This window comes from Furipterus horrens, unplaced genomic scaffold (assembly GCF_987537825.1).
Source record: "Furipterus horrens unplaced genomic scaffold, mFurHor1.1.pri manual_scaffold_15, whole genome shotgun sequence".
NCBI classification, from domain to species: Eukaryota; Metazoa; Chordata; class Mammalia; order Chiroptera; family Furipteridae; genus Furipterus; species Furipterus horrens.
The window spans coordinates 9,877,658-9,891,513 of NW_028327185.1; the positions used below are offsets into that span (position 1 = coordinate 9,877,658).

Here is a 13,856-nt window from a genome sequence, read left to right on the forward strand (position 1 = left end):
TATTGTTCATAACAAGTCTTTTTCAACCATACTTGAGTTTAGGTTAATGAGGTGACTTTTGGAAAGTCTCTGGGTAACTTAAGGATGAGAGCTGGTTGCCAGGGGAACCTATCATGATTAGTGCATTGGAATTTTCAGTGCCCCCTCCCTACCTCTGGTGATGGGAGAAGGGATAGAGATTGAGTTCAACCAGCAACAGCCAATGATGTAATCAATCGTGCCTGCATAATGAAGCCTCTAGACAAATCCAAAAGAATGAGGTTGGGAGATTTTCCAGATTGCTGAACCAGAACACACCCACATTCCAGGAGGGTGGTACACCCCTAATCCCTGGGGGACAGAAGCTCCTGTGTTCAGGACCCTTCTGGACCACACCCTGTGGAGCTCTTCACGTGGCCGTTCATGTGTTTCCTTTATTACCCCTTGTGACAAACCAGTCATCTAGTGAGCAAACAGGTTTCCTAAGTTCTATGAGCTCCTTTAGAAAGGCGAAGCAGACCTGACAGGGAATTTTTTTTAAAGATTTTATTTATTTATATTTAGAGAAAAGGGAAGGGAGGGAGAAAGAAAGGGAGAGAAACATAAATGTGTGGTTGCCTCTCACACGCCCCCAACTGGGGACCTGGCCCATCACCCAGGCATGTGCCCCCACTGGGAATCAAACCAGCGACCTTTTGGTTCGCAGGCTGGCACTCAATCCACTGAGCCACACTAGCCAGGGCCAACTTTTTTTTTTTTTTCTTGTGGTGAGAACTTTCAACCTGTACCCTCCCAGCAACTTTTAAGTCTACAATACAGTGTTGTTAACAACAGTCACCCTGCTGGACACTAGATCCCCGGAACTTGTTTATCTTACAACTGGACGTTTGTAACTTTGATTACCTCCACACACTTTTTTTTCTCAAGTTTTAAAGACTTCAGATTTTCTTAGGACGTTTGCCCTGGACCCGCACGTCACAGAGCGTGAGGTTGAGAGCAGGCGCAGGGACCAGGAGGAGCCAGGAGGGTGGCCATGGCACTGGTTACGATGTCTCAGTGAAAATTCCCAGTTGGGATCTCTCTAAGCACGAGTCATGGCCTCATGTCAGTGTCTCCTCTGTCTGTGACTAAATCAGACATGAAGGAGAGGAATTATTTGGAAACAGCATAATCTAGTAGGATCTTTGCTGCTACTTAAAAAAAAAAAAGTACTTAAAACTCCCACAGTAAATTAATTCAGATGTAAATAACCATTCAGACAATGAGGAATTTGACAAGCAGAGATGTCTGCCAACATGTCCTGAGTAATTAACTAGATCTTTGCATGGTTTCCTTCGGCTGGCAGTGCTTCCCAATGCGTACTTGTTTCTCAGCTCTAACGCGATGGTGCTGATTCTAGGAGTTAAAAAAAGGTTGTGGATTTTGGTGGCAGGCTTCTCCGGCTGTGGGACCTATTGCGAGAGTCAAGACCGGCCCTAGAAACTTCTGTTCTAAATTCTGAGTTTGATGTGGCATTAAGCCTAGGGCCAAGCCATGAGCTTCTTTCTCCCTGACCCACTTTTTTTTTCTTCTTTTGAGCCATTTTCCAGGGGATCAACTTCCCAGATCTCTCTGAGACTTGATTAAAGGCCTGAGCTCTGGGGATAAAAGTGGCCAAGTGAGCGCATTACTGCTGCTCCGAAAACCCCCAAACGCACAGTCGAAACTTCCTTTTCTAGGTGTGGATGTGCTTCTGCCTCACCTTTGCCTGGCCGTTAGGACAGCTGGCTAATTCGAAGGGGCAGAAGCTCAGGACTAGGACTGTCCACAGGCTCTGCCACGGAAGCTCCCTGAATCACCATCTTGGTCAAGGGCACTTGAAGGTGTAACACATCATCATTACACCTCTGCATTCTGAATCGAAATAACGGTTTGGTCTCCTCAGATGAGAGGGAGGTTGTGGGGTTCAAGGACATACATGTTGCGTGCCTTTCTATGTGCAGACAAAAGTGATTTTGTCCTGGGGGAGCTGCAGGCTGCAGCCTCTTTTCAAAGCTGACTCTCAGAGGAGGGTGTGGTCCAGGCTGCTTTTAGCATGGATTGCTTGTTGACATTTGGGTACTTTCATCTCTGATGCCTGCTCTGTCGGTTAAAGCGGTATTTCTGCCCCAAACTCAAGTTTTGGGAAAGAGAAACGATTTAAAACCCATAACACCCACGCAGCTGCCCAAACGCCAGCCAGCAAGGGACTCCCTGGAGGGGGAAGGGTTTTCCAGATCCTTCCAAGTGAGGGCTGATTTGGCTGGGAGATTTGAGAATTACCAGTATATTAGAATATTTGCTTTTCCATCCTAACACAATACTTGGCATACGGTAGATCAGGAGTAAATGTTTGCTGAATAAATGGATAGAAAATTGAAGCCCCAATTCCACCATATGACCTTGTAAAAGAGTTTTGAATTATTAGTTGTTTTGGGTTGTTTACCCCTGTGACAGCCTGTCCTCTCGCTGTGACTGCTCCCGATCTCATCCATGAGCAAGGAGTGCCCCTGAGGGCCTCTTTCCATGCCTCTGGCCCTGGCCCTCTCCTTGCAGGTGGTAGGCCCGGGCTGGATTTGTGACAGCTGTGTCTGGTGGCACTGCTGGGGCTTCATTTGGGCTTTACATTTCCCTGCAAGATCTATAGGGGTCTTGTTGCAGAAACAGCTCCATCCCAAAAGTGACATGCACAGAACCATGATACGAGAGACAAATGGGAAAAGGTAGACCCTAACTTCTCTTGAACTTCTCCTGAATTTAATCCAGGTTGGCATTCAAGGCCCCCAAAACTACCTTTTGCTGTCATCTCATTCCTGTGTTAATTCATAGCAAACAGATCTGCTCAGTGAGCAATGAAATAACATGCATGCTGGCACCCTGCACCCCCCTCCACTTTCTTGACTCCTACCTGCTCTTCCAGGTGTGGCAGAAGGGCCATCTCCCCTGCCGACTTCCTCGTCTCTCCCAGCCACTGTTCTCTCTGAGCTGTGAAGTCATTTATGCTCAGCACAACTTCGGGCAGGTAGTCCAAGCCCTTTATGAAGTGTGGGGTTTGGGAGCCAGCTCTGTGGTCAGACTGTCTGGGTTTGAATCCTGCCCTTCCATGTACTAGTTGTGTGTCCTTGGCAAAGTTACCTAACTTCTCTGTACCTCTGGCCCTACCAATGGTTTCTGTGAGGAGCTGGGACTCACTGGGGAGGTGAGTTTCTTGGAGGTTCATTTCAAAGAATTAGGAGAGACCACAGATGATTCAGGTCCAACTATCTTGGTATCCACTCCTTGCCCTGCATAGCAGGACGTAAAAGTTGGTGTGATTCCCACTGGAGAGCTTATATTTTTATAGATCCCAGACACTGAACTATAAAACAACCCGTTTTTACTCTCTGAGGCTTAGCTGCCAGTTTTTTTCTGTCTCTATTCAGGAATCCAGCAGCCCTAGGTCTCCACTTCTGGGGTACAGAAAGGGGTCTAGAGCTCAGGCTTGAGTCAGACAGTGCTGGACATGAATCCTGCTATTTACTGTGTGACCTCAGTTAAGTGCCTGACCTCTCTGAGTCTGTTTTCTCATCGGTACAGTGGAGATGATAATCCCCACATTGTAGAGTGAGAATTAAAGGGGGTGGTGTCCGGCGAGTGCTTGCGCTGGATCTGGCACCCAGTAAGCAATCAGCATTGGTTATCAATAACCACTATTGATAAACTGCTTTCACAGAGCACATAGACATTTGCTGCCATTATCTGGTGGGCTTATCATATGACAGCTGGTACTCAGATGAAGCTTTGAGAACTTCTTGTTCAAATGTGAAAGAGTTTCTTTCATTCCAGGTGTGTGCATGTGTATGTGTGTACAGACACTCTGTGTGTACATGCAGGTGTATACTCTGTGCACGTGTGCACATATGCGTACGGAGCATGTGTGTATGTAAAGACACTGCATGCGCACACTTATCTGTATACTCTATGCATGTGTACAACACATGCGCGCATGCATGTGTACACTGTGTGTACATGTACCACGCATGTGCAGATGCTCTGTGCATGTGTTCATGTTTGCAGACACTGTGTGTGCACATGCATATGTGCAGATGCTGAGTGTGTGCGTGTATGTGCTCTCTGTGCATGTGTTCATGTATGTGTGCAGACACTGGTCTTTATAATGGTTTCAGACATCCATTAAGTGAACTGAGGAAAATGGAATCATTAAGTGGCACAGCTTTTAAAAACTGACCTTCTGGCCAGGCACAGAGGGACAGAAGGCAGCAGAGCAGAGCTCAGTGAGCAGAGAAAGGACTCTCAGGGCATCCCGGAGTCAGGACCTGGGAGGAAAGGAGATCATGGCCCTAATACTCAGACTCCGTAAAATTAGATCCACATTAATCTCCTGAGTTACAGACTCATTAGCTGTGGGGCTAAACTTAACTGCCTCAGATGTTCCCCAGGATGACTGACATCGTTATTAAGAATGGCACACACGCTATCAGCGCATGGAAGCCCAGGGAGGTGGTTCACATCTAATGGGGAGGCTTAGGCTCTCAAGTTTCCTATCTGAATTAGCAAATAGAAAAAAAAATAATGGCAGCACAGAGTTCTCGTGTTATAAATAATACCAATCCTGTCTACAGAGGCACCCACTACCAATGTTTTAGGAGGATGAAGAGTCAAACTGAGGAGCTGGGCTTTAGATGGGTGGGGGAAGGCTGTGGGCATTCTGAATCTCCCGAATGCACCGTGAAGCTTGCCCCGCACCAGAGCTCAGCAGTTCCCGAGGAAGACGACTTCCTCTGACAGGACAGCTGCCTCTTAAGCAGTATGGTTCAAATAGATGCTGTGTCTCCAGGTGTGGAAGGAGCCAGGGACCAGAACGAAATTTCTAACAAAGGCTCATCATCTGCGATCTGTTTACAGTGCCTGTTTAATGGTGTTACTAATAGGAAAATCACTTAATTTCCTCGGAAGGCAGGGTTTGTGGGAAGATGGCATTAAGATGAGTTAGGAACACAAGCAGGAAGCTGCGTCCCATCACTCTGCCTCCCTAACCCAAGGTCTCTCTGAAATCGTCACTTCTGTGGTTAGAGACCCTCCTCTGTTCCCCTTGCCCCTCTCTCTGCCACTTCTTTGAGGAAAACGTGGCTTCTGCATTTGCTGCGTCCTGGTTTTCATGTCAGAGATGACACCCATCTGCAGGACATGGAGAGATGAAGTTACATTCATAAAGCCAGCACAGCTTGAAAGTGGGAATTTAAGCCCAAAGCTTCCTACGAGCTTGTCATCTGATTCAATTTAGTGGAAAATACATCTGTTGTATATACATGATGTCAGAAGCCTTGTGTTAGATGCTTCTATGACGTTTGCACTCCTCTGCTGTTGTTCTTATCAAAGTCATAGTTGGCTTTGTGCAACTCTGTTAGATTTTGAGCTCCTTCCAGGTATTGGCTGCACCCTACTTATTGTATCTACAGAGAAGCAGAGTTAAGTAACTGCAAAGTAGACATGGTCCTTGTCCACATTAGCTTATCATCTGGTGGAGCAGGTTTAAGTCAACTGATGGTCAGACTGTGACAACTGCATCTATCCATCTACTCATCCACCCATCCATCCACCCGTCCATCCATCCATCCATCCATACATCGACCCACCGAACATGTATTGGGCACCTGTTATATTCCAGACTCAGTGAGGGGTAGTTATGATTCAAAGACCAGTAAGGAAGAGTTTCTAAGGTCAAGAACTTCCCAGTTTATAGAGGGAGACAGACATATAGAGTTGAATTATAAGGCAGGGTGGTATTCCACTTACATATGATGCCCAGAGTAGTCAACTTCATAAAGGAAGTAGAATGGTGGTTGTGAGGGGTTGGGGAGGGGAAATGGGGATTTATTGTTCATTGGTCTTCATTCTGGGTCACCTCCCACTGCATGCATGCTAAGGCTCCCCAGAACCGAGCCTCAGGGACTGCATCTGAGGTCCTCCCCTGTCACCCAGACTTGCTAGGCAGGGCAAGGGGCTCTTAATGGTAGGAGACTATATAGTGTGGGTGCTCCTTCTAAATCGCTTGACCAGAGCCATCTGGCCTCCAGCTCTCTGATGGTGAGGGTGGAGAGCTTAAACAGCCTGGGAGAAGGAAGCCCCGAGAGTCTGACTGACCAAGGGTTGCAGGGTCTCGAGAAGAGGACCGGCGCTCCTCCGTCCTGTCCCCCGCCTCCCCTCCTGCTTCTACTGAGAGGCGTTCCTCGACAGCTGCCCAGTGTCCTGCACTCAGATGGCTTTACACTTGGCTTAATGCTCTGTTGTTGCTGTTCTGAAATTCTTAAATTCGTTTGTTAACACAAGAAGCCCTGCATTTTCATTTTGCATGTGGTGCAGGTAAGCATGCAGCCGATCTTGACCCAGAGGCAACGAAATGCTGATCTGTTGACCACGTTGTCAGTAGCCATTGGACATGCTCCAGTTTCTCCACTTGCCACTGGGAGGCCTCTAGTTGCCAAACTGGAGGTGCAGCCAAACAGTTGCAAGAATGTCGGGGTGTCGTGGAAAGAGCCCGGGATCAGGAGTCTGCAGACCTGATTCTGGTTCTGTCATTAGCTAGTCGTACGACTAGCTAGCTCTCTGTAATTTATTCCTTCCAGCTCTTAAAGCCATCGGAATCACATCTGTGAACAGATGTGAGCACCCATCACTTATTTAGTTAGTGCCTGTTCAGTGCAAGGGACCACGTGCTCTGAGATTCACTCCCAACCAGTAAGTGGTCGCAGTCTTCCACTGGGATCTACAGTCATTTTCCAGGATATTTCTCCTTGCTTTCTGGATTTCCGTGCTTATCTGAGACCCAAGTTCTGTCTGGGATGATCGTAACCTCGTTCACTGCCGGATGAATCCCTTATAAAGGAAGCATGCTGCCCTTCCAAGATGCTGGGCCACTGGGGCCAAGTGTGCAGATAATAACGCCTGCCACTTATTGAATGTGTACCGAGTGCCAGGCTCTGTGCTAGGCTCTTTATTTATGCACTCATTTAATCCCTTAAAGTGGATTGGAAGTACTCTTAGCCCTATTTTTCAGATAAAGAAACCGAGATTTAGAGGTTGAAAACTTGCAGTTACTAAAGGGTCTGACTGCAGAAGCACATAGTCTCGACAGTTCCACTAGACCAACACCAGCAACACAGAGCGGATGTTTCTGCCTCTTCAGCCCAGAATAGTGCACAGAGTCTAGTTTCTTCAATCCCAAGGTCAGATGGCGGGGGAGGGTGGAGGATCCGAGGGGAAGCGGCAAATGGAGAATTGTGCAGGGACTGGGAGCCGCACTGCAAACCATTCTGGAACACCCAAACCTTACAGAAAACCCACCCGCGCGATCCTGGGCTTGACCTGTCTCCCCAAACAACACCAGACCAGCTCCCTCTGCCTCCACTTTTCCCACTCAGGCAAAACTGCGAGCACTGGGAGGGGCAGCTGCCGCCTTGAGGTGCCAGGTACACGCCATACCCTTCCGCAGCTTCCCACCTCCTCCAGACGCACGTGTTTAAAAAGTCCCTGATCCTCGCCGCGTCAGCCCACCCCACCCACGCCTGGCCTCCTTGCGCCGCTGGCCTCAAGTTTCCTCCGAGAGGCCCGCGCGCACAGCTGCAGCGGCGACGGCGACCCAGCGCCCAGGAGGGCGCGACCACCCACCTCTCCCAGCCCCGCCGCCGCAGTCTCCGCCCGCCGGAGCCGAGGGTGGGGCGCCGAGAGGGAGGGGACCCGGGCAAGCAGCCTCCGTGCTCGCAGTGGCAGAGGCGGCGGCTGCAGCAGGTGGAAGGAGCTCCGCGGCATGCAGCTCTTGGCCTTGAAATCCAGCACTACAGCCGCTCGGACGGGAGCAGGCCCGCGGGGCAGGAGCCCTTGCCCCTTCACCCCGGGTCCGATCGCTAGTTTCGGGGAACTTGGGTGACCGAGGACCGCCGGTCGCAGCCGCAGCTGGGGTCGGGTGCGCCCAGGGGCGCACAGCTGCCCTGGAAGCCGCGTTCAGAGCTCAGGTCCAGGGGTACCTGGTTCCTCCTGGCTCCCTGAAGAGGTGCTTTCCCGGGAAAGAGCCGCTGCCGGCCTTGGGATTTGGAAGGAGCTCGGAGAGCGCCCAGGCGCCTCGCTGGACGCTGTCCGATTGCGCCTCCGTGGCGCCGGAGGGTCCTGAGCGGCGAGCTCGCCTCCGCTCTTCGGTGTAGGAGCGGGAAGCTGGGGGCCCTTGCCGGGATTCCGGGAGGCGGGAGCTTCTCGCTTGCCCTCGGCGGCATCCTCGTGTCCCTCGCTGGGCTTGTCCAGAGAGGCTCGGCGGTTGGCAGCGAACTGCAGAAGCTCTCTACCGATCTGGTTTTTTCTTCAGTTTGGAGACGATTCCCGCCAACCACGCTCGACGCATCTGTCCCTGTCTGTGCTGGCTGGCTGGCCTCCCGGGTCGTCGGGGCCTGTGGAATCCTGTTTCTCTTCGCTGACCCTCGAGTTTCTCTCCGCGTGGCGTGCCGCCTCCCAGACACTGGCTTCGAGGGGAGGTTGCAGGCGTGGCTCCTTTCTGTCCCCCTTTGGAGGGAGCGCGGTCCTTGAGGGGCACATTGACCTTCTAGGGACTCCTCTGTGTGCAGCGGGATTGGGGTGCGGGCAGCCCGCCCGCTAACCATGGCCTTCACTTTCGCCGCTTTCTGCTACATGCTCTCCCTGGTGCTGTGCGCTGCGCTCATCTTCTTCGCCATCTGGCACGTGAGTAACCAGCAGCAGCGGCTTCTAACTCTTCTCTCCCCTCCACCCCCAAATGCACTCCCGTCCACCTCCTTCCCCAATTTCTCTAAAATGCCATCTCACTCTCCCCACATTGCAAGCGTGGGCGGACTGGGAGGCAGCCGTGGCGCATCTGCAGGTTAGACCCTCTGTCGCTCCCTGTCCCGGGGCGGGAACAGTTTGTGGCCTCCGAGGCTGGGGCACCGGGCGCGGACTCAGTGACCTGGCCGCTGGTGGAGGCGGAGGAGGGGGGAACCGCTGGTTCTCAGTAAGGCACCCTTGCCAGGGCCTGACCAACCCCCCTGGCCTGGGAGTGGTGGTGACAGCCCCCTTACTCCTCTACTTCCCCTGCCCTTCCTCTCCTGCCCGCGGGAGGAGCGCAGCAGTGGGGCCCAGCAATTAGTCAAGTAACTATAACAACTAAACATTTAAAATGTCAGCATCTGTGGTGGGTTGCGTTTAGACATAATTGGAGACAAAGTGAAAGACTAGGAGAGCGCCTTGTAAGAGAAAGTAGAGAGAGGCTGGGCCGGGGAGGGGAGGGACCGCGAGGTCCTGGGGGCTGATATGGAAGATGCAGAGAAAAGCCAGGAGGTGACGGAGCCTGGGGAAGGACCGAGATGTCTGAGGCCATTGAGGAAAGTCACACAGAGAGAGGCCAAGAGGGGCAAGTTACCTCCTTTGCTCTCTTGGGCCTGAGCCCCCCATCTCCTGAAGATCACCTGCAGGTGGCAGACCACGAGGGGGCCCGCAGCATCCCCGGTGGGAACCAGCTTTCCTACCATCCTTCCATGGGGCCACCCAGGTTGAGGGCGGTTGTGGTGGGTCCCAATAACGCAGGTGTGCCGTGGGGGAGGGGCGATGGATGCTTCTGAGTAGAAGCAGGAGGGGAGATGGGGGACAGGACGGAGGAGCGCTGGTCCTCTTCTCGAGACCCTGCAACCCTTGGTGAGTCAGACTCTCAGGGCTTCCTTCTCCCAGGCTGTTTAAGCTCTCCACCCTCACCATCAGAGAGCTGGAGGCCAGATGGCTCTGGTCAAGTGATTTAGAAGGAGCATCCACACTGTATAGTCTCCTACCGTTAAGATCCCCTTGCCCTGCCTAGCAAGCCCAGGTGACAGGGGAGGACCTCAGATGCAGACCCTGAGGTTCGGTTCTGGGGAGCCCTAGCATGCATACAGTGGGAGACAACTCAGAATGAAGACAAGAAGAGGTTGCCGGGCAGGTGAGATGTGGTGTCTAGTGTAAGTGGTTTCTAGAATGTGAGTGTTTATCTTGAAATAGAACCAGGCAGCTAGAACACCACCTATCACAAGGGGGAGGGGGAGCCCCAGGGAAGAGGAAGGCTTCTAACCAATGTCACCTTAGAGATGCGCTTGGCACCTTCCATATCTCAAAGGTGAGAAAGTGGACCCCAATGATCTCCAAGCTTCCCCTTATGTCTGACGTGGTGTGCTTTGGTGAGTCAGTTGGTTTAGGGATCTGAGGGAGAGAAGTAATGGGATTTTGCACCCTTTCTTCCTCTGCCCCGGAATTCTGGGTCTAATCTCCGGTGGAGAATTGAGCCTTGAGGTTGTCGACAGTTGATAAGGAAAGAAGAAACTTCACCTGACTTAAAATAAAAAGGGGCGCAGAACAGATCATGCCCGAGAGGCACAGCAGACGCTCACTCCTGTGTTTTCCAGGACCTTCCTTTGCATTTTTGGTTTGGGGAAGTTATCTGCATTCTAGAGGGCTAACTACAGTACTCCCCTTTTCCAAAATAACTTCATTTGCTGTTCATGTGTCTGCCTTGGCCGGAGTGTGGCAGGTAGCAGAGAGCTCCATCAAGCTGTCAGGCATGGGGGGGTCTCTGAACTAGCCCCTGAAGTAGAGCCGGTGACCAGAAAGAATCATTTCCTCTCACTCAGGGGAAGGTGGTAAATAATTCAAGAGCAGGTTGATTAAATGAACAGTTTGAGCCACTGGTTGACTAACAGACATTTGAATCAGAGCCAGGCATGGCCCTGACCCCAAGCTGGCCCCTGCTCTCCAGGTCTCTTACATCCACCCTCTTTTCCAGGGGTAGCTGAATGGTTGGAATACAAGTCTGGGGAAGGTCTTGATACCCAGTGGAAATGGCAAGATTCCAATTTCAAAGAATAAACATAATTTCTGTCCTTTGAGTTCAGATTACAGTAACACTTCCCAAGTCTCAGCGCCCCCACTTCCTTTCCGAGTCTTTTCCTTCTCCCTCTCCAAATCAAATAACCTGGAGCCCCACTGCATTGATTTGGTTCCTGACTATTGAGAGGGGAAACAAGACTCATTGATTTTGGTGCACACAGTACCTGTGTAGGCGTTAGCTATATGGTGGAAATGATTTCAACCAAAATTTAGGAGAATGAGCTCTATAATAGACTGTGTGTTTGCTTTCTTTCCAGCTTCGTATAGTCCATGTATGTTTCTTGATCTGATGAACCATGTTGATTGCTTAGCATATACTGACACCCCAAATAAGGAATGTGGCACTTAACAACACACAGCAATTAAAAGGCCTGCCCCACGGCCACGTCTAGGCTATAAGACAGGAAGATGAGATGTTTTTCTTATTTAATTCTACATTCCTACTTAGGGGTAATAATAGTAGCTACGATTTATTGAGTGTCTACAGTAGGCCAGCTCTAGGCACTCTGAGGACCTCACAGATGGACCTGCAGCTGTTTGCCTCCCCCTACTTCCTGCTGGAGGTCTGGGAGCAAGGATGGATGTGGCCAGCCACAAGCAAAACACTTTTCTCAAGTCTTGTTTCTTTGAAAATTTACCTGCATTTGATTCCAAATGAAAATATCTCAAATTTCCAATTCATTTATTTTTTATATCAGCCACTATCTTGGAGTACATTTGTCACATTTGGAAGATGCAGAATAAAACTGAGTTTGTGTGTGCGTGTGTGTGCATGTGTGTGCGTGTATGCCTGTGTGCGTGTGTGCCTGTGTGCGTGCGTGCTTGTGGCTTTGCATACCTTCAGGTACATAGTCTCTTACTGTCCAGGTAGCCCTTTAGCCCTCACAACTGACTTTTCACAGATAAGGGAACTGTGGATTAGAGAGGTTATGAAACTTGCCCAAGGTTGCACAGCTGGCTTGTGTTGAGCCTGGGATTTATGCCCATGTCCTTTTTCTAATGCTAGTGACTGTCACTGGATCATTTAACCTGGATAATAGTGGATAATGTTTCTATCCAAAAGATAGAAACCTTTGTATAAATAAAACGTTTAGAGTTGGGATTTCTGTTCGGAGTTATAACAACAGCAAGATACTAAAATACACTATATATCCTTTTTTAAAAGAGGAAATTCTATTTAATTTTTTTCAAAATTACATTTTCTGCTTATAAAATGACACCAGATCATTGCTGAAAATTTTGAAAATACACAGACATATAATGGAACAAAATCACCACTAATCTTATCATCCGGAAAAGACTTGGGTATCTTCTCTTCCAATCATTGGGTATGTGTGTATTTCTAAAAATTGCATATGAATGTTTAGAAGAAGAAAAAAAGTATTCTAATGGGTTTCAGATATGAAGTGATGTCTGCTTCCAGCCGATATAAAATGAACAATATTTACCCACAAGAGCCCTCTCAGCTCAGCTTGGTTGAGCCTCTTTGCAGATTGTCTTGTTTATGTAAACACAGATGAAACCGTCCTTTGAAAAGGTCAAAGATTCAATCCCAGTTATTTCAGGGTTTTAACTTTTAAAGGTTTTTTAAAAATAGGTAGAGTCATATTTTAAAATTCCAAATTATGACAACATTCAAATAAAATAAATTCCCAGCAATATCTCTTTGGGTTCACAGCAGCATTTGTTATGGGAGAGTTTTAATGGGTCCCGACCGGTGCTAACAAATACATGTTCACTGAGAGGCAGATTTGCTGGGCGAAATGTCTTTATAGCTGAGCCTTTCCACCAGTTCCACTCTGTCACGGATTCAGCCTCTGGAAACTGAGTGAACTGCTCTGTTTCTCAAATTATTCATCTGGAGGAAAAAAAAGGTTTATGTGAAGTGGTAGGATGCCTGGGGTTGACAGTAGCTTCTCTTTTTGAGACCCTCCTTCGGCCATGCTTCACTTGATCTCCACTTCGTTCTGTGTGGAACATCCCCACGCTTCTCTGGCATCACACTTGTGGCTGTGACCTTTGCCCTCCCAGACTCTGCTCCACCCTTCTCTCATCCTCTCAGCCATCCACGGTCTGCCGTGGATGTGACCTTTCCTGCTTTACCGCTGCTTCCCTGGAGCCCAGCGCAGTGCCTGGCAGGTAGAAGGGGCTCAGTGAACACTTGCAGCATAATTTCTGGTTCCCTCTGGCTTGGCACACTTCTGGCTGATGCGACTCACTTCTGATTTGGCTTCTGGCTGCTTCTCGGGGACCGCTCCCTGTGCATCTTCTGCTGTACCCCGGCACTTCGAAGCCGTGGGAACTGGAGTCGTCACCAAAGACGACTAGCCTTTACCACTGGCACGGGGGCTGTCTTAATGGCAGTGGAGCGGGGCTCCCGCAGGGGCGCAGCGTGGGGAGCGGACTGGCTGTGCCTGGAGGAAATGCCTTCGCTAGGGGACGCTGTCTGTGCTCCCCGGGCCACCGCGCCCTTGCCGCCATGGAGGCGCTGGCGGGTGACTTTCCAAACCCTCCCTGAAAGGCAGGGCTTACTTCCATCATTATTGTCTTCCTACCCCAGCGAGATGGAGGGAGGAGAGAAGGCGACAGGATTCAGAGATGACACAAGGCAAGCCGGCACTGGCTCCGTGCTCCAACCGCTTGGTGGGGTCGGATGTGGTAGGGGACAGCCCCATTTGACTTTGACGGTTGAGGGGCCGGACAAACGTTGATGGCAGGGCAGGCCTTTGCCGTGTACTTGGGGTGTCCAGCTGCACTGGCCCCGCCGCCACGCTCCGGCAGAGCCCCCTCCTGAACTTCGAGGCCTGGTGACCTCGCTCGCCTCGGGCCAGCCCCTCTGGCTGCCTGGCCAGTCTCTGCCTTACGTCACATGGCTCTGTGCCGGTGGCACCTCTCCCTTGGAGATGCGCTGTCTGCACAGGGACCTCATGGCCTTCCTTGTCGCTGTC

The 13,856-nt window shown here is 50.5% G+C and overlaps 1 protein-coding gene across 3 annotated transcripts in view; it reads left to right on the top strand.

Annotated features, from left to right (window-relative positions):
* CNIH3 (cornichon family AMPA receptor auxiliary protein 3) overlaps nt 1-13,856 on the top strand; it is a 153,665-nt gene that overhangs the window by 75,526 nt on the left and 64,283 nt on the right. The window contains exon 1 of one of the 3 annotated variants that reach the window (XM_090263529.1): nt 7,673-8,724. The exons of the other annotated variants lie outside the window; for them this stretch is intronic. Coding sequence (XP_090119655.1) covers nt 8,644-8,724 — 81 coding nt within the window. The 5' untranslated portion in view covers nt 7,673-8,643. Of the gene's footprint in view, nt 1-7,672; nt 8,725-13,856 lie in introns of those variants that run through there. 3 annotated transcript variants of the gene reach the window in all.